Consider the following 25,562-nt stretch of genomic DNA (forward strand, 5'->3'; position numbering starts at 1 on the left):
GGATGGAAGCACTGGCAAAAGATGAAGAGTGTTGCTATGCAACTTGGTACAGGAAAGTGAAATGCACTTTTCTAAGCTTTGTGATAAAGGACAATTGGTGCTTTTAATCCTTCATTTCTTGACACTTTCACATTAAATACAACTTATTTTGCTTATGTCATTCCAACTATTTTGTGCAGAACCCACTGAATTGCTGCAAGCCTGGACTAGCTCAGAGAACTTCAGCCCAAGAACTACTCCTGCCTGGCTTGTGAGAGCCATGGACAAGGAGCAATGGCCTGGACTCATCCACCCAACCTGCACGGAACAGTGTACAGAGCTGCCCAACACCAGTCAGGCCTTATGACACCTGGACCTTTGGAGTGGCAGAACTCACCAGAGCAATACACATTTTCAGCTTCTGCACCACCACAGACCTACAAGCTCTTGCTGAGCACAGCACCCCTGCAAGTCATGGCATGCAGCATACAAGCAGCCCTGGCAGGGCTCTGAGCCCCAGGGCCCAGCCCAGACTCACCATGCAGCAGCTCAGGGGTAGGACACGCCATTCCCTTTGTCATCTGGCTCACTCTGGAGCTCCCCAAAGTGAGATACCAGCTGATCCTGCTCTGATTTTAGTCTGCACTGTCCCAAGAGGGATGTCCTTGAGCCCACCAAACTTCTGCATCGCTGGATGGACGTAGTGCGGAGCGGGGCAGGGTATCAGATCACAGCACCACTTCTGGGAACAATCTTGGCTTTGGGAGAGAAGGAGACCTCAGACAGCTGCAGTGGATTCACTTTACTGCTGGCCTCTCCCTGCCTCCCTGGCAGCAGGCCTGTCAGCCTGCAGTAGATTCACAGTCTCCACAGCAACTATTTATAGCGGGAAATTCACAGCTCTACTGAGATGGAAAGAGAGGAGTCCTCCCCCTCTGCTCTGCCTTCTCCAGACCCAGAAACCGTGGGGCTGCCTGACTCTTCCCCCTGCTCACAGCAGTGTGTCAGCAGGACTTGCTCCTGTGGCACCACCTTCTGCCTGGCAGAGCCATCCCTGTTCCCAGACCAACCCGCGTGCCACACTGCCGGACCCGGGGAACCTCAGCCTCTCCAGCAGTGCCTGCACACAGCCGAACACCATCACAGCATGGTGCTGGTGGTCACAGAGCCCATGCTTCCCCCGTTTCTGTCTCTTGGGGAGCAAGCACAGCAGCATCCTGCCCTGGGGGGACACAAGCATCTCAGCACCATGCAACACTGGGGAGGAAAAGGCCACACACAGTAAGAATCAGATTTTTTTCCCCCAGTGCCACAAGCTGCAGCCTCACACCGGAGCTGGGCATGGCCTGGCCTCCCCCTCACTGGGGCCCTGGGCTCGCACGGCTCGGGTTTCCTGGCTGAGGCTGCAGAGAGCAGGCCCCAGCCCTGCAGCAAAGGGTTAACCCTGCCTGCAGTAGCTCTGCTGCAGCTCCAGGCTGCCAAACCCAGGCCAGGGCCTCCCAGAGTGGTTCTCCCCCTGCCTGTGCCCCTCTGCTCTCACCTGCCTTCCCTGCACTAAAAATACCAAGGGAGGGGGCAGAGGCTGCGCCAGGCCGGGTGCTGAGCCCTGCGGGGCAGCATGCAGGGGACAAGTGGTTTGTGACCCCTTAAAGGGCAACAAGAACACACGGAGTACAGAGAGGAGGGACTAAAAGAGGGGGAGAAGCAGACTGTACAAAACTCTGCTAGTAAAGGAAGGGGAGGGAAGGAAAGAGGACAGATGAGCCAGGAGCCAGATTGCTGTCTGGGAAGAACTGTGAAATTCATTTAAGAATTAAGTTGTTTTGGTAAATTAGGAGCACCGGTTTCTGCCTCATGCTGGTGGACAACAGTGACCAAACCTGACCAACAGTGATGGTTCAGCAACCCTTACCCACAGCGAGAGACCACGGCCAGAGCTGCCAGGCACCAGAGCCAGCCCAAGACGAGTGTCTGTGGAGGGAACTGCCTGCTCCCGTGGGCAGGGATGGTATTTGAGCTCTGGAAACTGCAGAGGGATGCAGGTAGAAGGTGGCACAAGGTTCTCTTGAAGAAACACAGCCTAGGGAGGAGGGAAAAGCCTCCTTCCTCACACAGCTTCCAGGTCCTGGTGCTTAGGAGTACAGTTTCCGCTTAGGAAGAAAAAGAGGCGAATACATTCTGTGTAATTGCATCATCATGCAATACCAGCATGACACAGAAGTTGTATATTAAAATTTATTGAATTATTGTGTAAGAATTCTCTTTATTAAAATCATTTTGACTCTAAACTGATTATTTACAGACAAAATCTCTTATATCACCAATAGATTCCTACATCTCAGAACAGTATCTACAAACAGTTATTACACTATGTAACAAAATTCATTTTTTTTCAAGCTTTTTATATTAATTATTAATTCAAACTTGAGAAAGACAGTACCTTGGGTGCTCTGAGCAGAACCTAAGGTGTGGCAGGGCATAAATGCAGGTCAGGCCATACCATGACAGACAGACAGACACGAAATCACAAGGCTGGGAGAGAGCAGAGTCACCACGACACAGATCAGGAAAAATACTACAAGAGCAAATGCCCTGGGTGTTCTGGAAACCAAAATAACCATCCCCACAAGAAAGGCACACATTATAAAAAGAAAAAAAAAAAAAAAAGCATCTTGCTACAACCAGGGCACACCCTGAAAAAGAAATGGCATTTCACCAAGGCAGCAGCATCCAAGAACCCTCTATTTTAATTTAAAAAAATCAGCCGTCATTTCTACCAAAATAAAAAAGCTTTCAGGTACAGCCTGAATTTGCCACCAGACAGATGAAAGCAAGAGCTCTCACATCTACGTCATGTGGGTGCCAGCCGTGCTTCATCCTGCCAAAGGGAGAGACATTCAAATACACTAACGGAGATTTATCTTAACACTGATCAGTTCTCAGCCTTTCAGCCAGACCACGTCAAAAGCAAGTCCCTCCCTCTGACCACAGCACTAAATAAAGCTGGGTGCCTGCCACTCGGGAACATCACGGTCCTGGGAGTCCCACTGGAGCAGTGACATCCCTGTGTCCCACAGCAGGGGACCGGCCGCAGTAGCAGGGCTCTCTCTGCTGGTGCCCACAGAACTTGCTACCTGTGAGCAAACAGGAACATCCAGACAGGATTCTCTGTCCTTGACAAGGAATGTCTGGTTGGTTGTGGAATCAGGCAGAGACCGGAAAAAACTTGGAAGGATCACGAGGAATAAATAAATACATTTTCCCTGCAAAAGGGAAATTCATAATAAAACCAGTTTTGTGCAAATTTAAATGCAACAGAACCCTGCCACAGAAATGGATTTTGCCACAGGAGAGGTGCACGGACGGAGATAAGAGAGGCCATGCCTAAACACCCAAGCTGATCCCAGTGAGGGCCTTCAAGTGTGTGTCCACAGGGAGGAAGATGCTGGTATCTAGAACACCGAGGACAGATGGATGGGAGGAGATGGGCACTACCAGCTTTCCACCCTCACTGCACCTGCATCGCGCAGTGTGTCCTGTCCAGCCATGCAAGGACAAGCTGAACATGTTAACTAAGTCAATCATCTATGTTTAGCTCTATTTTTAAGTCTTGATTATCCTTCTAATAAAAGCAGACTTTCACAGATACACTCGGAGAAAGCAGATGATTTCCAACATCCAGGAACACAGAAGCAGGGAGAAAGTGGATACCAGTGGGAGGTGGAATGAGAATTAAGTCTCAAGCCACTCTGTACTGGGAACATGCAGAGATAATTCTGCAAAAATAGGGGCAGACACTGACAGTCTGTAGAGCCAGAAATCCAGCAGAATTTCTGTGCCTTTTGACAGACACTGAGCAAGTTGGAGAGGCCACAAACCAGGCCTTGTTTCCTAGGGTGGAAAGGTCATCCATCAACACACAAGGGGACAATGCTACTCTACCACTACACCTGCACCTGCCTCAAGCCGAGGAATCGCCTCCTGCAGTCCCTAAAAGAATGGGCTTCAGTAAAATGCGTTGCATTGACTTTTTCCCATCCAGCAGTCCTTTCCTCTACTCAGCCTTTTGGGACGACCAATTCAATCAGATTTAGTCAAGACAAAGGTTTCAGAGAGGCTAAGTTCCAATAAGTTTTGTGTAAATGGGTGGTCAGGCAGGAGTGAGACCCTAACTGGTCCTCACCTAGGGAAAGAGACAAACTCTGCAGCCCCATTTTTGCCTGGCAGCAGCCAGCCAGCCACCCTGCTGCTCTGTACAGCAGGATAGGAGCAGAAGGTTGCACAGGGATGCTCATACTCTGGGCACACCATGTACCTGGGAATACTGCTGTACTGGTGAGAGAGGGTCACAGAAGAGCCAGCTTTGTAGGAAGAGAGGCCAGCATTAGCCTGCTCCAAGAACAATTCTGCAGCTGCACAGCACTCGCACAAAGCACAGGGCTTATGGCGCAGGCCTGGAATTACTGCTCTTTGCAATGTAAAGAGAGGTAGGGATGTGATCCTGCTCTGTTCTAGCTCTGCTCCCTCCTGGCCCACACAATCATCACCTCAGAGTAGTGGCAGAGAAGTCAGACCTGTCTACCTGCCCCAGGCCCGCAGGACATCAGTGCAGAATTAGCAGCTGGGAGGGTGGGGAGGGGGGTGAGGAGGAAAGAGAACAAGTAAAGCACCCTTATAAATTAGCTCCTAGAAGGGCAGAGGACTGTTCACAAAGTGGAGGAACTAAGGAGGGAGCAGTGAGGAGCTGCCCAGTGACAGCTGCCAACTAACTGTGCTTGTACCTGCTCCACAGCCTCTCCTCCATGCACAAATGATTCCTCTTTGCAGGACACCCAACCCTCCTTGGGAACATCATGGTTGTGCTTGACAGCTCCTTTTGAGTTCACAGCTCACCAAGTAACCCTTTTATGTGCCGCAACAGGAGAGTCTGAGCAGTGGAGCTGAGAGTTAGGTGTAAGGCAAGCCTAAGAGAAGAGCACAGACAGAGCCTGGGACTGAGCCACGGGGAAAGGCGAGCTGCTGGTACAACAACGGAGACACCTACAAGTAATCCCTGCAGACAAAGCAGTGGAGAAAACTGCTCCAGTGCTGACAGACGTTTGTCAGTAGAAGTGCACAGAGATACTTCTCCAAGAAAAGCTTTGTCTCAAAGCCACAAAGTTAAACATTCTCCTTTAGCGTTTAAATACATTAACTTTGAGGGTATTTACAAGTCCAGTTTAGAGCAGCAGAACAGCTGGACACTGGAGGAAGGGGGAGTGGCACAAGGCATTTGTTGTGCTTTTCCAAAGAGCAGGGCAACCTCTGACCACAAGGAACCAGGAAGACAGATCCGAGCCGAGTCAGTGGAGACCGAAGTGAGCCGGGTAGCGACTCTCACACATTAAATTTGTCCTGAGGGAAAGGGTGAGGGGGTGCTGTTCATTTACAGTGGGCCCTATAGCAAGCACCCATGCTGGTGAGCACATTCCAGCTGAGCAGGTGCCACACACGAGCTGTCAGAGACCAGGGCACTGGGGAGCAAGAGACCTTCACCATCAGACACTCTCCTTTCTGCATCCAACATCTGGGACCAGCAGGGACATTGATGCAAGGAGTTACTCAGGAGTGCTTGCTAGCTGGGAACAGAAGTTAGCACAGCAGTCAACCCAGGAAAAGCTTCTTGATCCCCAAGGAAGTGAGTGGTTGCACCAGGGAGTGTTCCAGCACTGGAAAGGGCATCCGTGCAAGGCTGAGGACTCCACAGACACAGCGCTCGGTGTTGTCACCTGGCTCTTCAATAACATAATTTGCATACTTGGCACATTCACATAACATCTGTAGGAAGGACCTGTGTGGTCCCCTCAGCAGTCTGCCAGGGAAAAAACAGAGTTTGTCCTTTTTTTTTTGTTTCATTTTGCTTTTAAAAAGAAAAAAAAAAAGCTGTAAAAAAATATTCTCTGAGATGCAAGGACGCTTGTACTTTGTACTGCCTTGGCTGTCCCCTTGCTCATGTCACCCGCAGGTTCCTTGGAGAGTCTGGTTCCAATGGCAGCAGGACACTCTGTTTATCAACTAGGATAAGCACTGTCCCAATTCAGCCAGGGGAGAGCAGTCTGTCTGTGCCTGTCACAAATCTGTGACTTTATTCTCCACAGCTGCTGCAATCTGTTGCAGTCTATATCCAAGCTGCATCTTCTGTGCCGTTGGGTCTTCTTCCAAGGCAGTAATGATCTGCAACAAGACAGAGCTCACTGGCAGCCTTTCTCCAGCACACAACACCCAACCAGCTGAACTCCATGCATTATGGAGAACTTCAAGCTGGAATTCAGCATGCTCTAGTCTAGAGTGGGTATGTAGTAATTATTCTCAAATTAACCACAAAAGAAGTATTCTAGATTCATTGTAGTAACTTACAGACTTCACAGGGCAAAAAGAATGCTAAACTTCTCACCTGAAAGTTAAGTCTTTAGTACATTAATCTGAACTAACTGCATTTCTTCTTTAAGTAGAGTATTTGGATATTGGAGTAAAAATAAAGAAGTGCACATGAAATCCCAAGAGGCTCCAAGTTAGAGATAAGTTTTTTTGCTGATCTCCTCCCTTGCTCTTTGATAAAACAAACTCATGACATGAGTTATGCATGCTAATGAAACAATTCAGTGTTGGAATAGTCTGGCTGCTCTTAATTGTTAATTTTTGTAGTTTATTTGTTCAGGTGGTAGAAGAAGAAAGGTATTTTCATACCTGCTGGAAACACACACTCACCTGGTCATAATACTTATTGATGTATTTGTACAATTCATGTAGAGCCACCAAGGAATTGAGGTCACCTGAGTAATTCTGTTTATAAGAGAAGAAATTAGACAAAACCGTGAGACACCTAACAATTGTCCTGTCAAATTCTGTATCCTCACAGCTCATTAAGAAAGCAACAGGAAAGAGAATTCACTAACAGTTGCTAGCAAAGGAAAAATCACATATATTTCTTGCCCTGAATCCTTGACTACCCCCTCTTCTCTCCAGTGCTGCTTGGGCAGACCCTCACCCTGCCTGTGGTGCAGGGCAGCCACTAGGCACAGTCAGTGTGTCTGAGCAGAACTGCACACTCAGCTGGAATATCCCATCTTTGCATTAATAACACTCTCCTGGATACACAGGTGAGGGCCAGGTGACTTCTGAAATACTTTTATTTACCCGTGACAGCTCAGCCAGGGCAGAGTTCATCTCCTGGTCACTTGCAGAGATGGTCTGACGAATGTCTGCGTAGTACCTAGACAGGAGCACGCAGGAATTAGTGCATGGTCCCCCCTCCTCACTGCTGAAGCTACAACTCCTCACATCCATCACTTACCTTTCCACCATCTGCTTGTAGCGAGGAATGTCCCGGGCATAAAGCAGCTTATTGATTGGAGAGTCCTTGAACATCCAAAACCAGAATTGGTTACAAAAAGCTCCTTTATTGTGCTGTGGACTAACTTCAGCAGATAACACCATCACTTCTATTTTCTGCCATTTGCTCAGTATCAGGAATTTTTTGTCCTCTGCGTGTGGACGCAGTAATGCAGTCCTCTAGTAATGCAGTCTGAGGTACCCTGAGATGTGTTGATGAAGGCATCCTGGGATCCCTAGTCCAGCCTTCCCCCTGGAGCTAGGTGATCACCAGTATGAGATCACACTGGCTATGGCTTTGCACAGCTGATGCCTGTGATGCTTCACACATCCACCCATCCCATCTCTGTTCAGGTGACTGTTCCACCCTCAGCACAGGGTGAGTAGTGATGGTGGAAAGCCTTTCTAATGGCCAATCTGAATGTCCCAAGTTGCATCCTGTGACTCCCACTGTCTGCAATGGCCAACTGGAGTTCAGCTCTGTCCCCCAAGTAGCTTTATTTACAGCTGCAAGCTGTAAATAAAGAGCACTCCTCAACAATTTCTTGTTGCTAAACAAAATCTGATCCTCCCTCCTCTCTTCCCAGGAGCCCCCATTACTCTCCAGCTGCACATGGAAGCCAGGGGGAGCATGGCCTGCTGTCCCCACAGTACTATGTAAACATTATTGCCTTCCTAAGGCAGCGCTGCTCAACTTTGTGCCAACTAAGGTCCCCTCTCCCTCTGTACTCACCCGCCCTAACTTATGGTCAGCTATTGTACAGGAGTCCATGAAGGTCTGTGCAATGACCAGCAGCACAGCGTCCACGTTATCCGACGTCTGAACATCAAAAACAAACTGGGGGTTCTTGATGATGTTGATCCAGAACCGCAGGGGGAGGCTGTAGAGAGGACAGAAGTGCAAAAGAGCATCAGCAGAGGTAGCAGCTACAGTGCTGATTGATATTCTACATGTTACTGCATCTCTGCTTTGCCCTCCCAGCAAAACCAGCTCTTCACCCTAAGGTCTGCTGCCCTGCACTCGTATTTTGCTCCTCCTCAGTAGGCAGAGGTGGCTGTCACTTTGCAAGCTCGAAGCAAGTCAGCAGTGCCTCCTCCAGGGCCCTCAGGAACACCCTACCTGTTTGTCTTCCAGATATGGATGGTCTCAGGGTCTGCGATCCCATAGTGTATGGCCTGCTCATCTAACAGGTCAAAGAAGTACTTGACTGCCAGAGGAACAGGGCGGTTGGTACTGAGGATCACCTGGAACAAGTCATCCACAAACTTCTGCAGAGTGCCCTGTGGAAAATCAAGTAGGACAGGGTCAGCACAGGCAGAGCAGAGTAGAGAGCCTAGGCCTCACAGATGAGAGGTCACCCACTTCTTCTCAGTGACACCCCCTCACCCATCAAGGGCACTCCACCCCCACTGAAGGGAGCAGCAACAAAGGAGAAAGGAGGCCCTGTGGTCTGTGGAACAGAAACCAGGGAGAACCTTGTGAACAAAGCAAAATGTAGAGGAGACTCAAATGTACTCAAAGCCACTGCAGGTAAAGAGTATTGTTTCATCTTCACGTACACCCCTGCAATCTGCTGGGGATATGGAGGAAGGCAAGATCCCAAGCACAACACAATCTGTGCTTCTCACCTTCATTGAGAGCAGACGTGTCAGATAGATCTCTGGGATTGCCTTGGCCCGCTCCCGATCTCTTAAGCTTCCACGCCGATGCTTGGGAAGCTCTGGCTCTTCTGTTGGTTTTACCAGGTGCCAAAGTTTGATCCCACCTTCATCTGCATCCTCCAGCATTGGTGTTTCTAAACCAAGCAATTGTTTACAGATGAGTGTTGGCTCTCTCACAGTAGACCTTGGCCAGGTGAGCCCCACAAAAGCAAGATTTCCCAGTATAACAAACACAAATGGGAAGGAATCTCTGGAGGCCTCTATCCAGCCTTCTGCAGAGTTCAACCATTGCCAACAGTACAGCAGGTTGCCTTTGTTCACCCAAAACCTTCAAGGTCTTGGTAACCTCCCCACACAGAGATCCCCCCACCACTCCAGTGGTCTGTTTCAGGGTTGAACCACCCTTTTGCTGAAGATGTTTTGTTCCATATCCAATTTGAATCTCTTAAGCTGCAGCCTGTGGCTATTATCCCGCATGCCACAGGAGTATCCATGGAGCTGTTCACTCTGCCAGGCAGTAAGGAAACTGCCTGACATCCCATCATCCCTCTTAGGCCATGCTCTGCACCTGAAGGTATAAAGATTTCTGCAAGCTGCAGACTGTGGTCAGCCCTAGAGAGTCAGACAACTGTGCTTGTTCTGCATTTTCACACCTAGCCCAGCCTTCCTCTTGCTCTCACACTTTTGCTTTTCTCTGACCTCACCTGACCAAGCTTTCACACTTCCTGACAATCCTATGAGGGTCCAAGGCATGTGTCAGCCTTCTATATCAGCATAAAGCTGGGGCTACAGCAAGAGACTTGTCCCACTAACTGGCAAATGCTCTGAAGTAATTTTATGTGAACAAGACATCAAACTCACTTTCTCCTGGGATGTAATCCTGATTTTCCCTGTGGATGTGCTTGGTCAGACGTGGGACAAGTGCTACTGTTGCTCCATCAGGCACCTGCACACAAGCAGAACAACAATATGCAAAGCAAATTGCATGTTTCTCATCAGCATAATAGCCGAGTGCTTGTAGAGCAAAACAGGTTGTACCATCACTAGAAATAGAGACAGAAACAGGGATTTGGAGGCACCATAACTGTCTTTCCCGAAGGTGAGAAAATCTTGTCTGTACCAATTAAAAAACAAATGTTCAAAGTACAACAAAGATAATACTCAGGGACTGAGGTCATTCAGATCTAGAACATGTTGCAGCAAGGTACTAACATACTGCAAGATAGAACATACTGGTGCAAGGTAATTTAAAAAATCCCTCTTTCATTGTTAGAAGGTACTTGGCAGCTCAGTGCCTCATCACCTCTTAACTGATCTGGCCTGGAACAGGAACAGATCCAGCACATCACCTTCACTGCAGTATGAACTTGTGCCTATCCTTCCAAGCCCTACACATGTCCACATCTGAGATATGGGATAAGGACAGGGTTGTGTTTGAGGAAGTCAGGCTGCAGCCACAGCACTGACTTAATTTGAATGTGCTCTGCAAGAAAGATCCAACCTTTTGACAGTGGTCCATCAGGAGCCAGAGCTACAAACGGAGCCTGACAGTGTGTAGAAGGATGAGAGGAGAGATAAGGCAATGGCAGACTGAGTTCTGACCTTGTAGTGCTGAAGAGTGTTCAGACGTTTCCAAGTTCCTTGAACAACAGATGTCACATCCTCATCGGACAGTATCAGATGACCTGCCAGCCCTGATCTCCACTCTACAGCCATTGAAAAACAGAAAATGAAAGGATTAACTGCTAATTCGAGGCATCATCTGTGTCAACCTGGCTGACCTCGTTAAACACCCTCTGGTCCTCATCAACTTTTACCTGTGCTATTCCACAGAACATAACCTGAGCAAGTGCCTGTAATGATGCTGAGTCCTGCAGTCAGAGGACAGACCCCTCTGAGCACAGGGACAGGTGGCCTCATGGCCTTCCAGGTTCCACCTGTCATGTTCCCACACATTCTGTCAGATTGTGACTCTTCAAGCAAGTGGTTCAAACCACAAATATGAGCCCATAGTTCTTATCAGCTACTATTTCCTCAGTACCTTCTTATCCCTACATGTCACCATTATTCATCAACAGAATTAAGAAGATGGAAAACTGAGTGTTTTCTCTCCCAGTGTAAGTTCTACCATTCATTAGCTACCGTGGGTAAAATCCTCCCTGACATATATTATTAAGAGGCTGCCAAGAAGTGCCAGTCTATGCCCACAGCATCTTTGCACTGCACTCAAATCCTTCTCCACTCCTACACATTTTCTATACTTTTTTTTTCCATATCCCTTTGCCCAGCCATTGCTGTGGTCTGAGTCTGGCAAAGAACACCATGAAGCAAAAGAGAGTGAACCCAACTGCTTCTTTCCTACTCCCACCTCTTCTGTTACAGCCTCTTCCCTGTTGTGTCCAGCCAGAGTGGTCAGTGATTCTGCACACTCAGCAGAGAATGACAAATGTCACAGTGCTCTGCACAGACAGCAAACCACCATTCCTTCACTTCCTCACTGAGTTTTGTCACCAAAGAGCTCTGCTCACCGAGGTCCAGGGTGTCTGGGTCTGGCCGGTGACAGTATGGCGTCCCTTTATAGATCTGATCTAGGATTTTCTCCTTCACCTGCGTTATGGTGTCACAGTCCAGCACTTTCGCAGAAATCCCCTGAGAGTCTTCTGCCCCTCCTGGACCAACTCCTGCTTGTGTCAAAGCATTTAAGGTCTGGGGAACAAAAGGTCACAGCTACTCAGCTGATAAGATTACAGCTCACACATTTACACCTTTGATGGCTGGCATTCAGGCAAGTTAATAGCTAGTCCTTTCACTGGGAGATTCAGAAAAGAAAACATCACAGATGTTAAACACGTCAGTCCTGTGTTCTTAGCCTTGTGTCAAGAGCTGAAAGCCAGTTCAAGAGCACTGGGCAGGTGCTTCGATGTGCCATCAGCAACGCCATCCCCTTATTTCTAAGACACAGCACAGCACGTACACCAGATGAATATGGTGAAGGCTCCTATCAGCCTGGGGCAAAAGCGCCTGATTTAGCAGAGCTCTTCATCATCTACGCACTTGTGCTCCTGGAACAAACCTGGCTCCCAGGAGACAGTGGCAGGATGCTGCACTTGTGCTTTGGTCATGGCAGCAGAGAGATTCAGCCCTGCTGTACAAAAGAGGACAGAAGATTTGGCACTTACCAGAGTGCGGTACTCCAGGTCCTCTCTCAGAAGGCGGTTGTCATTCAGGGTATATTTGGCTTTCCCTGTCACCCAGTCAACTGGCCCTTTGTCCACCTGGTGTTTGATTCCTCGAAACAGCATGTAAAGGGGCTCCCCAACAGAATCCTGGCATGGAAAGGAAGGAGAGAAATTCAGCTTGCTGCTCCCAGCAGAGCCCCAGGCACGGAAACATGGATATCAAGCAGGACTGAGGATACAGCAGCTGAGCCACAGTAGACAAAGACAGAGGCTGTGCCAACAACTCCTGCTCCATGCACAGGAAAAGTGCACTGTCCAGCTACCAGAGAGATGCACATGACTAAGGCATTGTTCTGCCTCTGTGTCACCAATCTGAGAGAATCCTTGCAACCTTCCCCCAGTCCTCGAGAAAAGGAATTAGACCAGCATCTGTACTCCCATGCACAGACCAGCCTGTGGCCTGTATAAGTTTTCAAGTTAAAGGACCTACACTGAGGCCTCCGTGACCTGGTGACAGATCCTGGAAACAAGTGGTATTGATGCTGGTTTAAGAATCCCCGTTCCCAGTGAGCAGACCAGCTTATTCCTCCCCCTGAAATACAAGGGTGACCCTGGCACTATTTCAGCTATGAGTGAGGCACAAAGCAAAGCTGTGCCTGTCGCCCCTTTTTTGGCCCCTCTACATCACAACGGGACAAAGAGCTCACCCTCACAAACGCATACAGGCAGATGGACATCCAGTTGGTTAACAGCTTCTCTACCACTGTTTCTGTCCTGAAAAAGAGCATTAGGTTGGTCACAGGAATGTGGTGCTGAACAGGGGGGAGATTTGGAGGTAAAGATCACTCCCTTTGGAAGAAGGGCACACTAAGTCATGATACAGAATGGAGAGGGGAAAAAAAAGCCTTTCAAGACCAGCACAGTTAATGCTTCTTACACTGCTTATTGGAAGCACTTGTCAGCCTGAAGGAGGCACCAAATTACAGAACTGGAGAGACAAGAAGCAGGGTACAGCAGAAAGACTCTGGTAGGTCTCAGACAAGGGAAATGTGTTCAGATCAGAAGGATGGACCAGATAGGAGTCTACTGGGGATCTAAACATGGGAAATATCTCAGTTTAGCTTCCAAACATGGCATGACTGTGAACCCAGGGATCTCTATATAGCAAAGTGGGATTAGAAGACTTGGCAGAGCCTTTCAGAGTTTGCCAGCCAGGCAGAAAGGCTCTGTCCCTCTACCCTCAGGGAGACCATGGCTGGCTCACTCACCTCCGCAGCATCAGCTTGGGGTTCTTGGCCACATACTGCTCCACAAGGTCGTTCAGGAGTGTTTTGAGGATGTCAGTGAAGTACTCCAGCTTCCCATGCAGCGACACCGTGAGCAGCGAAGCCACATAGGCCCGGTCTCTCGGAGAGAAAGTGCGCTGGATCTCCAGAGTGTGGATGAACTGGTGGGAGAGAGATAAGACAGTGCATGAATCTGCTGAAAACAAAGCAGTCACAGCTGCTGGCTCTTGGAAGAAGTGTGCAGAGAACTATTAAGGAATGATCCTTAACAGACACTGCCCACCTCCTGCTGCCAGTGCCATGGCTCTGGCCCTGCAGCAGGCTGCCAGCAGAGAGAGGGACATTACCTTTGTGAGGAAGAGTTTGCTGTTGAGGAGGTTGGAGAGCTGGACCAAGCCCTGCTCCACTGTTTGCCTTCGGCACTCAGGGATGTCAAGGTCCCTTTGCAGTGGGGACTCACGGTGGCCCGGAAAAAAAATGCGTTCTGCGTAGGACTTGTAGTCCAGGAAGGGGATCCCTGTGCCCACAAGGTCACTTGTGAGGTCCATCATCTCAGTCATCAGGTCTGAGGGAAAGGAAAATACCCATGAGGATGACACAACTGACATGATCTCAACTGATGGTGCAGAGCATGAGGTAAGTGGAGGAACCAGGGCCAGAAGCATGGGATTGAGAAAGAGAAAGGATGTTTCCTCTCAGGAAGAGGCATGTTGAGGTCTCATTGCTAGAACATTTAAAGCTAGACTAGGCAGCAGGAGAAATAGCATGAGGAAGGTTCCAATCAGGAGCTGGTTTCCAATTTTATAAAGAGGACGTCACTATTCAGCACACACCTGTGATTACAGCCATTACCTACAGCAAAGATTATTAGAGACCTGCTCCTCACTCCTTCACACATTAATTGGGGACTACAATCTCAGTCACCTGCAGAGTTTCAGAACCCCAGGTCTCCTACTGTTGTAAAGAGCTGAAGTACAAAGTTTGTAAGCTTAGAACATGGGCTGCAATTCAACTTGCCCAACACAAAGACTGGGCTAGTAGGTCCTTAAGATCCCTCCAAGTGTGCTGTCTCGACTTTAGCTCTTCATCTGAGTCTGGAGGATGAAGTGGAGAATGAGAGAGGTCTGTATAGATCACTGTGCTCTGAATTAAAGAATTAAAAAAGGGAAGAATTTGGCTCTATGCTTCTATGCACTGGCACAGGATAAATTATCTCCTGCTCTGAGCTACGCAGGCAAGTACACAGGAATGGGAAGAGAGGTAGGGTTGAGGGTGGTTCTCCAAGTTTCCCTGAAGCTGCAAGAACCCAGGAGCTCAGTGACTGACCTGTGAATTCCTTTTTGCATCTGTCCCGAACACTCGTTTCCAGATTTTCCAGTTGGATTTGAACTTTCTTGTAATCCCTCAAAGCCTGTTTGCTCTTCCTTCTGCAATAAGAAGCAAAATTGTTCCTGGTGGCACTAGCCCAGGGACTGTCCTTGCCAGCTGCTGTGTTGCTACCAAAGACTCCAGGGCAGCTGGTGCTGAGGAGATTTCTACAGAGCATTATCTTTGCAGGATACCACACAGTGTTCCATAAACTAGATGTGTGTCTTGAAGCACCCATTAGATTCTGAATGAACCACAGTGCAGACTGTGACTAGCAGTGCAACATGCCTCCCGCATCCAACACCACCAGGAGCTCAGAATTTGGCACAAAATAAAGAAAACTGTAACCTTGTTTAGGCCCTAGATGTACTTGCTTGGTCACATCCACTGAAAAACACCGAGAGGAACTTAAAAGCCTCACACATGCCAGAACTTCTTACCTGTATATGAAGACGATGACCAGAACAATCAGTGCCACAAAGGATGCACCAACACCCAGACCAATCTGTGCCTCCAGAGGGAAGGTGAGCTGGCTTTCCGTGTCATACTGCACTCGGCCCAGGAGGAAGTTCAGGTTTCCCATCTGAACCTGTATGAAGAAAGCATTTGCCGTGATGATTCCATTCCTCTGTGCAGGAATGAAATACAAAGCCACAGGGCTTCTCCAGAACAAGCACAGGGGGCACACAACTGCCCAGAAGAGCTGTCCCACAGCTCAGTGAACCCAGCTATAATGTTTACTTTCAAGCAACTTTAGCCTTTAAGAGCAGAATTTGGGAACAAGACCAGTTCCCTGCCACCCCTATTACCTCCCCCATCCCTCAGCAGGGCTTGTACCTTTCTCAACTTCGCATCCCACTCCCATTTCTTGCACATGCTTCAAGAAGTGACAGGATTTCTGGCAGTGCTGCTGGTTCCCTACCGTGAACTCTGGGAGCAGGTCCGTGCCCTCCCGCTTGGTGCGGTGCCGCGGAGCCGGCTGCTCCGAGGGGGGCTCGCAGTAGAGGTGATTCCTTGTTAGTGTCTTCACCACACAGATGCCTTCCCCAATCATAGCCATAACTTCATCCTTGGAAATAGCCAGATCTAGATTTTCCCCCTGAAATACATTTGGACAGCACATGAGATCAGTGAAAAAACAACTATGTACTGCCATGGCTTCAGAGAAAACGGAGGAGACCAATACCATGAGATGAAAGCAGCCTTTTTTCTTCTTTGTTTAGGCTCACATGTGAATAGGCTGCAGGAGTTAAGTTTGTAAGCTAAAAAATTCAGTTGCAAATGATTTAGATTTAGCATTAGGACCTGTAGCATGCTGCATAAGTACAGTTATAAATAGCCTGTCCTCTTAAGGCTCTTCAGCCAAAACACAGCTAAACTCAGCTCTTCACTCTGTATATTTCAAAAGGTAGTTTCATGTCAGTTAACCTGCTCACCCAGCTGAACCAATCAATGCCTTTCAAAGGTATAACATATCTGTGCTATTTCTTATATTTGCTTTAATTTTGGGGGGATTAAGACTTTTTCTTTTTTTAATAAAACCATGCTGACTGATGCTAATTACATTTTCATGCTTTAGTGCTTTCTAAGCTCAGCGCTCTGTCAGGGTAACCCAACAGGCTGACAGATCAACCTCCTTGTCTTTTAAAGTTCTCTTCCAGTTTTTTCAAACTGCCCTCCGTCTCCAAGATGCATTCAACTCCAATGGCAGTGATCTAGGCATATCTATGCTCTTACATCCTCACAGTTTTTTATCCACATGCAAAAAGAGAGAATGTGGAGAATTTGCACCTACAGCTGCAGCCATTACTGTCTTTAAGAGTAATGGACTGAAAAGTATCTTTCCATAGAAAATAAATACCCCAAAATTTTTTCTTGCATGCACAGTAAAAATAGAGTCACTGCTCTTCTGTATCATCTTTAATGAGTGATTTTCCTGCCTTCACTCAGTAACAGGTCTTCCCCACTGGCAAGATGCTTTCACTTCTAGAGGAAACTGAAGTAGTTATGCTAGAGTCAGCAGCTGAGAACAGGATGTGGGGATAATGTAGTACTAATATCTCATAGACAAACAGTTTATTAGGATTAAATAAAACCCAAAAAACAAACCACAGAAGTTTCCATAAGCCCTATGAAGCCATAGCAATGATTTATGGATTCAAGAGGCTTTTTTTGATGCACTTTTTCCTCCTCTTATGTACTGTTTCTCACAGGCCAAAGCAGATGTGCTCTGACAGGTTGTAACTTGTCAAATGCTTTAAAAACCTTGGATGCTGCATGACACCAACTTAAAACTTCATACAAGGAACATTAATTCCAGCTGGTTTTTGCCTTACCTCCACAGAGATGACACTTCCTGGCTTGTGACGATATGGTTTGGCAGGGTCCTCAGCATTCAATGGTTTTAGGATGGGGTTGACTTCATAAGAGAAAGGCATTGGATGCAGTGAGTTGAAATCAAAGCTCAGATTATCCAGAATAAATTCCAGTTTGATACGGACACTCCTCAACAGCAGGTTAATGGCTGGAGTTTTGCACAGGATCAGGTAGGAAGAGTTAACAAGACATGGTTCTTCAAACTAAGTGGAAAAGGCAAAAAAAAAAAAAAAAAAAGTGTCAGTAATGGAACATCAGTGCTTCTCCTGCAGCTTGGCAATACTTTCCACCCCAAACAATCTGGGGCCAGTCTGCATTCTTCTAATCTGGAGAAATGCCAGAAGAACCCTGCTTAACTGTAAAGGGGAAAAATCCAAGATCTGAGGAATTCCCCATGTTCCTCTAAAGGAAAGCTTTCATAGCACTGGTTTTGTTGGAAGGTCTCAACAGTGGGAATCAGCTCTGACATTCCCCTGGCAGCAAATTCTGGAGAGAGACCAGCTTTAGATTTGCCTGCGCTGAGAGAACAGGACCAAACATCTTCAATGCAAGGCTGTTTTCCCAGTCTGAATGCTTCTGTGAAAGTGTTCCCATGCCTGGTTGAATATGTTTTATATATTTGGTCAAAGTATTAGAGGGTTTTTTTTTCTGCCCTACAGCCACAAATCTTTCCTAAGAACATTGATAAAACCAGCTGTTATTGATGCATGTGCATCAGGAGCACATTTATGTACAGGAAGCCCTTCATCATTTGCACTAATAATGCAAATCCTTCTACTTGGGCTGCCAAACCACCCTCTACCTCTGCAAATTCTGCTGCATGCTCTGTGACCTTGGTGACCACATCAATACTTCTGTAATGACCCATCTCAGCAGACTGGCAGCAGGAGAGCAGAAAATTATTGTAGTGCTGGTAATTTTGCTGCCTGGTTTTGTATCTCAGAGTGAAAGACATCCCAAAAACTACAGAGACTGACTGAAATATGCAAAAGGAAGAATCTGAAGCACAGACACACTGAGCCACACACACTCTCAGGCTCAGATCTAGATTCCTTTATCTCCACACTGGTGCATTGCTATTTCTGTCCCACATCTCTAGGCAGAGGCAGACCCAGTTCCATGGAAATGTTTATGGAAGTGCTTAACCTCTCAGCCTGACGGAGAACACTTCCATGGGCCAAGACTGTTGGTACAATCCAAGCAGATAACAGCAAGTGGTGGGAGGAAAAAAGCCCTAGGGACAGAAAGTCCACTTCTTCAGAGGAGGAACATCAACCCTTGTGCAACCACACCTCCACGGAGTGCCATGCTACCTGCTGGATGCTGCACAGAGAGTCCTCAGGACACCCAGAGTCTGGGATGATCCTTCGCCATCGCCCCGCTCCTCGGCGCCGGCGTTCAGATGGAGAAACTGTAACTCGGATCTTTGGTTTCTGTACAACATCCAAGTTGTATCCATGAACTCTGAGCACTCTCCCTCCACTGAAAGACAAAAGTAGCTGATCTGATTCACCTGTTATTCATTAGCTGAATTTTGTCCATGCTCCCATCCTTCTGTTTATGCTCATTCTGGCATAAGCCTGGCTTTACCCCAAAGTGTTACTCAAGAGAGATGCCATTGGTGCTGCAGCTCCAGCACACTGCCCAGGGGAAGGGACACTCATTCTTTCTACCTGAGGAAGCTTTTAGGTGGCTCTGCAAAAGTGATGTTGGGATCCAGAGTATATCTAAAGAGGGATCCTTCCAATCTCCGCTCTTGCTCTCCGTATTTGATGGTGACTGGGAGTTCTGTGGACACATTGCTGGGACTTGTCTGGCACGCCAGCTGATCCTCTGTCATCTCAGAGAGGCTTGGAGAGAAGAAGAACAAGGGATTAACACAGCCACTGCAGAGACAGGTTTTATATACTGTGCCTTTCTCTTTGCAGACTCTGCAAACCTCTTCTGCTATTTTCCTAAATCTCATGCTGAAAGCTCCTGTGCCTTATCTGTGCATGTAATACTTGCTGGGCAGCTGTTGGGAGCAGCACAGAGACAAAAAGCAGGGACAGTCACTGTCCAAACTGAAGGGACTGGACATATGCTACCAAGGCATGTGCACCTCCTCACCAGCAGAGAGGTGAGGCAGGTCTACGTGTCCCTGGGTGCAAGGGAACAAGCAGCTCTTGGGATCAGGCTGCAGAAGCCAATTGCAACTCCCCACCAGCAAAAGCAGAGTGTCAGGGTGGGTAACAGTCCTGTCAAGGGACAAGCAGAACAGAGGTGTGCAGCCTTGCTCACATCCAGGGAAGGTGGGCTGGAATCTAAGATGGTTGAGGTTGCTGCCATGACCTAACAGGGAAGATCCCTTGAAACACAGAGGAAAACAGAGCTCCAGCTGCTCCAGGCAGCATCACACCCTGGGAGGCTCTAGGAAGGACTCAGGACAGTGCAGAGCTAGCATACTGGCAAGTTCTGGTCTTACATTTGACAAGGGAGGTCTCCAAGCAGGACACTGATCTCATTAGGATGCCCAGTCAGCAGCTTCGAGCCTAGAAGGGTAAGGCAGGTTCCTCCTGCTTTGGGGCCCTGGGTTGGAACAATGGATTTCAGCTCTGGATTCTAGAAGAGGGAAGAAAAAAAAAAAAAAAAAAAAGAAAAAATAAAAGGGAAGTGAGTGATAAGGACCTCAAAAGACAAGACAAGGAAAGAAAACAGCAGAATGTCTTCAGTATCCTCCAATGCTCTGAAAATAGAAGCTACAGATCCAAACCACAGGCAGGCCTCAGCTATACTCCAGCAGCTACTTTACTGAGCAGAGGAGGGATCAATCACACCAGCAAGAACCATGAATCAAGGATCTTTCCACAGACTGCCAAAGGCATATGGATGCTGCAAACAGCAGAGCTGTGAGCCTCACACACAAACCTGAGGATTAACAGTCCAAAGGGATTGCTCAGATCAGTAATTGGATTAAAAACTCAGGTTAGGAAAAACAAGGTAGCAAATAAATTGCCTGCTTGCCTAGCAGATGAGGAGATCAAGAATTTTTGTTGAGACCTATGCTGTAACAAAAAAAAAAACTTAGTACCACTGAGGAGCTGCAGCAAAATTTAGCAGAGTGACACAAGTAAGTCACTGCTAACAAACAAAAAGCAAGATCCATGAAGTAAGAAGGAGGAAGGAGACTAAAGGTTAAAATGCAAACATATACACCATTTCTAGTCTCTAAATAGTATCCTGGTGAAAACCAAAATAAGAGTAATAAGCATAATCTAGTACATAAAATGGTTCTATCAAGCCAAAAATGGAAGAACTTAAGACTTATCAGAATCTCTTGTAAATTGCACAGAAAGGAAGAAAAAGAAGCAATTGTATTTAAAAGTTACTTAAGTATTATTTCATAGTTGCTGGGTTTAAGATATCAAAAAGTTATCAGAAACATGTTTAAAAATGATAGGAAACATTTCTCCACACAATGCACAGGAATTTTGGACTTACTGCTACCAGCTGCTGAAGGTCAGAAGACAAAAGCATGTTCAAACAGCAATTTGCATATTAACAAAAGAAAAGTCAGAAGTCTTTGTAAGATGTTAAGCCACCAATAAAAAAAATCTTCAAGTTGGAAACATAGAGGAAAAATACAGAGTATCTCTAAGTACTTAACAGCTAACATTGTCAAAAAAGAAATAAAATCACTAGACTACAGGATCTTCAGTATTACCAGTATAGCTGTTCCTATAATCTAAAGGGGGGTGAAGGAGGAACAAACCAAACAAAAAAAAAATCCCAGTACATCCCAGTACAACACAAGCAGCAGAAATAATCAGATAAAAATACCAGCAGCAAGTGCCTGGTAGAGTCCTGTAAGTTCATGCAATAAACAGCCATGTAGCAGAGATACTGGGGAAGCAGGGGAGATATTATAGTTATGTTACCTGATAGGTGAAAACATGACCAGAAACTCCACGACCTCCTCCAGGCACTTCCACCACAATATGCCCAAACCTCTCTGTCCAGCTCCCGCCGGTGATGCACACGATGCTGCAGGACAATCCAAGAACAAAGTCACACCAGGGGAGAGCAGGGGAGCTGCATCCTTGGCAGCATGTCCTAAAAACATCTAGCAACCACAGTTCCCTTCTTCCAGCCTTATCTGATACTCAGAATACACAACCAAACATCGAGAAACATCTCTAAAAAAGCTGGGTTAGGTGCAGCAGAAAAAAGCAGGGACCAGTTCCAAACAGGCCCATCCTATCTCAAATTATTCCTTTCGGGACAGACAGGATGAATCCCACTGTGTCACAGATACACACAGAGTCCAAGAACTCTTCTCTATTCCAGAGTTGATCAAAATCATTTGCATCAGGAGGGACCTCAGGCCAGCAGTGGTCAATCCACACATTAGTGCTGTGTCTGATGCAGGAGAAGACTCAAGACCTGGGTTTAGCTGTCACTGGTTTTCAGCCAGTGATCTCTGCAACCAGCCAGGTCCCCTGATCTGCACCAGCCATTCCTCCCAGCCCTTCTTCCAGACATAATTTGCTAAGGGAGATGCTGACAAGATGAAAAGTCAAACTGTATTTAGAACAGAGCAGTAAGGAGTCCCATGTTACAGCACCCATTTGCTAAAAGAAAAGCTAATCTGCAGGAGACTTCCCAGCCCTCCTGCATAGCAGGAGATTAATTTTGTCTGGGCCTTGCTCAGGAGCGGGTTCCAGGTTCACAGCTATATCCCCTCAACTAAAGAGGCTGAGGAATTTGAACTTAGGCAGTGCAGTCCAAACCAAGACCCTGTGATGCCAGGTGATTTACAGATACAGAACAAAGACAGTGCTAAAACCAGAAAGGTTAAACTCTAATTCTAAGATGAAAACAGAAAGCAGATGGATTCAGACAAACAAACTGCACAGACAGGACAACACTGCTGAACACAGCAAGCCATTCCCAGCAGGATCTTACCTGCTCCTAGAGGGAAGGGTGCTACAACTACTGCTACCATGGAAGGGAAAACATGTTTGTGATAGCTCTGATAAGAGTTTACTCACAATTGCCCTCCTCTTCTCCTGCTGGTTGCTTGGCTCCTCTCCTTCCCTTGTCCAAAGCTTCAACCTACCTGCCCTGCCACAGGCCAACTACACAAATGTCCTTTTTTCCTTGCTTCCTAGTTATCCTCCATTCATACCTCTTAACACCTAACTACTGCTTTACTATTTTGTTCTGCCCTGGCCAGACACACCAGCTGCACAATTCTCTATCACTGACATGAGCCAGATTCAGGAGGATAGGTCTTTCTGCTTCTCATCCTTCTCCTTGCCACTACTTTTACAAGCACTGTGTGACCTGTCAGGCATTCCTGGCCACCAGAAGAGTGGCACTGGGCCCACCAGGACTTCCTCATCTGTCCCTGGCAGAGAGGATCTTTTCTTTGAGTTTGTTCCTGGGGGGAAGTCTTGCTAGCAAGTGAAGACTGACTGTCTAGGGGTGTGCCTTCAACCACGTGTTCCCATTCTCACCCTGTGTTGACATGGTCAGGCTATTTCCCTATCAGTGATACTTACACAAGCCATGTTCTTTGCTTTATTGAAATCTCCTGTGGCTGCATGAGAGACTCATGAAATTGCAGGGTTCTGAGCCCACAACTCCCTGACCTGACAGGGGGCTCTGTCTGGGTAGCGTGGTTGGAACACAGCGTCACTGTTTGGCTGTCACCTTGTACACAGCCTTATCTCTCTAGGGTCACTGCCTGAGCAAGTGCTCACACAGTGACCTTACTCAGGGCACTTCCTGGGAATGGGCAGGGCTCAACACCTACTACAGCAAAGGCAAAGACATCTCAGGCTGGGTCAGCAGCCAAGGGAAAAGCCAGCGCCTGCCTCTGGGAGAAGGTTTCACAGATACTCTACCTGCTAGAGATCTCATACTCTTGAGCATCTACGGCACAGGGAATTCCTGCAACAGTGACAGTTTCTGCAATGTCTTGATGTTTCTGCCCGAGGTTTGAGCCAGTGATGGTGATTCTAGTGCCACCTTCCACTGGTCCAGACAGGGGGTACACCTGCAAAGACATCCGCGCATGTGTAAATGTCACAGTATCTCAGACCTCCACAGTCTGGTGACTGATCTACAGCACAGGGCCCTTCAGCTGCCCTGTGGTGCAAACTCTGCCTGTTCAGGTCACTCCTGTTGACTCCTTTTACTGGCTTGGACTAGTCCCAGGTTGCAGCCTCATCAGAAGAAAGGCCATAAAGAACATCACAGTTAGAGCCTTCTTTCCCATACCTCACCAATGCCAGCAGTCCCCACCCAGAGGTGATAATCCACTTAGAAGGCAAAGACTGCCCTACTTTGCCTTCCCATCAACATGCTGACCACTCCACAGGGCATTTCTGCTGAAGAGTGGGAATGCACAAGCCAATACATGTTACTAGTATTGAAGCAGCAAGCACCATTCCCCCCTCAGCATCAGGACGACAATGAATTGCATGCTGCACAAATGTCAAAGCTCTGTCCCTGAGCAGCATCCAAACTAAGACAAGATGCAGCACATGGATGTTGTGTGCCACTGAAGGGAGGACAAGCTGACAGGAAAAGGGACACATGGCTACAGACATTTCTCATGTGGCAGTTAGCAAGAAACATTTAAAATAAACAGACAAAAAATAATTAATTCCAGTAACCTGTCATGCCTTTCCCATCATTGCTGTGCTGTTGTCATTAGGTTTTACCCTCCTCTGCCCCAGGCTTAGATGGGCCAACCTGTTTCAGGGTCTGGCTCAGGACAGTTGGAGGATTCATCCTGTAGACCATTTCCCAGCTCCTGAATGATTCTGGTGTGCCAGTTTCAGCTGAGATACAAATGAATAATTCCCTGCTGTTCTCTATTAGCAAACTAAAAGCCCAGAAACAACAGTCTAAAATCCTCACAACACCGAGGGACTCCAATTGAACTTCCTCTTCAAATGGTCAATAAATTAATGAGCTGCAGTGTTTGCACTCTGAGTTCACAGCCCTTTGATTTCCACTGCAGAATGGAGCCCTCCTTGCCCTGTGTGCAGTACACCAGTGAGCAAATTACTCACAGAGTGAATGAGAGGTGCTGGACACAGGTCTTCAATTTCTTCTTTGCAAGAGCCCCTGAAGATACAGCTGGGGTTGTCACCTCCACACCACACACAGTTGTACTTTGAGTCAGCTGTTTGGCAGCGGCTACAATCAGTGTGTCCCACAGAGCAGTTGTAAAAAGTCACTGCAAAGAAGAAAAATTCAGAGGTACCTGCAAACATCCCCACAAGGCACAGCATAACCCAGCAGCCTGGTGTCTTTTACAGACCCCACTCCTCCTCCAGCCCCTGTGACAAGTAACAGTAGTGTAGCTCTGTTTTCCTTAGTTTTCTTGTGATAGGACTACCACAAGTATAAAAAGCCTCATTTGAGGATTTCTCAATTCCCTTCCACCTCATCTGCTGTGGTTTTACTGGGAAGGTGTTGCACTCCTACCATGAAGATCTGCAGCACTGTCCACTCGAAGGTGTCGTCGCCTCTGTACAAACACCACAGCATTGAATTCGAGTTGAGGTGCTGTGTAACTGTACTGCAAAGACAAAAATCATCAAGAGGACTTAACAGAGGCAAAACCAAACCAGCTGAACAGGCAAGAAGCACCAGCCTCAATACTGAATAGTGCATGACACAAACAGCCTACATGGAACTTCCATGCATGTAGACAAGGCAATGTTAGTAGGGGCAGTGGCAGCACAGGCTTGTCCTCACGGGTTCACAGTCACAATTCTGCTCTAGAAAGAGTAGCAGGTTTTGTTTCACTAAGATGAACACTGAAAACCAAGTCTGTGCTCATAACAATACTTGTCTAACTTCCTACCTGATTCCTAAATGGCCAATTCCTATCTACAAGCCACCTGCTCAGAAAGTTGCTCAAGCTGGCATTTATGTAATTTCAGTGGAGCTGATGATGTAGGATCACAATTGGTCTGCAGGGCTCATGCACAAGAGCCTGTGTTGTTCTTCTCCCTTAACTATATGAGTTTGTAAACTAAAAATAGCATCTCTGCTTGCAAATCTTGCCTTAAGTAAAATTCACACAGCATCCAAAAGTGTACATGTTTGTTTTAGTTTTCCCTGATAATTTTTCAATCCACAGGCCTGCTTCTATCACCAAGGACAAAATCAGTACTAACAGCATTTTTCTTCTCACAAAAGAACAATCATCTCCAGAGTCATGATGCAGAGAATGACAAACAACAGTGCCTCAAGCTAAAGCAGGAGTGGCACCATGCTGGCCAGTTCAGAGACAGCACAATCCCCTGCTACAGCTAGTACAGCAATAGGTCATGTGGCT

The 25,562-nt window shown here is 47.3% G+C and overlaps 1 protein-coding gene across 1 annotated transcript in view; it reads right to left on the minus strand.

Moving 5' to 3' along the window:
- Window positions 1-2,190: 2,190 nt before the first annotated feature.
- The window catches only part of PLXNB1 (plexin B1), a 55,763-nt gene continuing 32,391 nt past the window's right edge, over window positions 2,191-25,562 (minus strand). Inside the window, exons 13-37 of the mRNA XM_053989376.1 lie at window positions 24,704-24,797; window positions 24,286-24,452; window positions 23,110-23,261; window positions 21,139-21,244; window positions 19,686-19,822; window positions 18,895-19,071; window positions 18,535-18,703; window positions 17,182-17,424; window positions 15,768-15,944; window positions 15,286-15,434; window positions 14,804-14,904; window positions 13,825-14,042; window positions 13,460-13,638; window positions 12,899-12,965; window positions 12,192-12,338; window positions 11,541-11,718; window positions 10,615-10,718; window positions 9,874-9,958; window positions 8,980-9,146; window positions 8,471-8,631; window positions 8,084-8,231; window positions 7,313-7,377; window positions 7,156-7,231; window positions 6,727-6,801; window positions 2,191-6,192 (exon numbers count right to left, since the gene is read on the minus strand). Of these exons, the coding sequence (XP_053845351.1) occupies window positions 6,088-6,192; window positions 6,727-6,801; window positions 7,156-7,231; window positions 7,313-7,377; window positions 8,084-8,231; window positions 8,471-8,631; window positions 8,980-9,146; window positions 9,874-9,958; window positions 10,615-10,718; window positions 11,541-11,718; window positions 12,192-12,338; window positions 12,899-12,965; window positions 13,460-13,638; window positions 13,825-14,042; window positions 14,804-14,904; window positions 15,286-15,434; window positions 15,768-15,944; window positions 17,182-17,424; window positions 18,535-18,703; window positions 18,895-19,071; window positions 19,686-19,822; window positions 21,139-21,244; window positions 23,110-23,261; window positions 24,286-24,452; window positions 24,704-24,797 (3,447 nt within the window). The 3' untranslated portion in view covers window positions 2,191-6,087. The remainder of the gene's footprint in view (window positions 6,193-6,726; window positions 6,802-7,155; window positions 7,232-7,312; window positions 7,378-8,083; window positions 8,232-8,470; window positions 8,632-8,979; window positions 9,147-9,873; window positions 9,959-10,614; window positions 10,719-11,540; window positions 11,719-12,191; window positions 12,339-12,898; window positions 12,966-13,459; window positions 13,639-13,824; window positions 14,043-14,803; window positions 14,905-15,285; window positions 15,435-15,767; window positions 15,945-17,181; window positions 17,425-18,534; window positions 18,704-18,894; window positions 19,072-19,685; window positions 19,823-21,138; window positions 21,245-23,109; window positions 23,262-24,285; window positions 24,453-24,703; window positions 24,798-25,562) is intronic.

Source organism: Vidua macroura, chromosome 13 (assembly GCF_024509145.1).
Source record: "Vidua macroura isolate BioBank_ID:100142 chromosome 13, ASM2450914v1, whole genome shotgun sequence".
Taxonomy (NCBI): domain Eukaryota; kingdom Metazoa; phylum Chordata; class Aves; order Passeriformes; family Viduidae; genus Vidua; species Vidua macroura.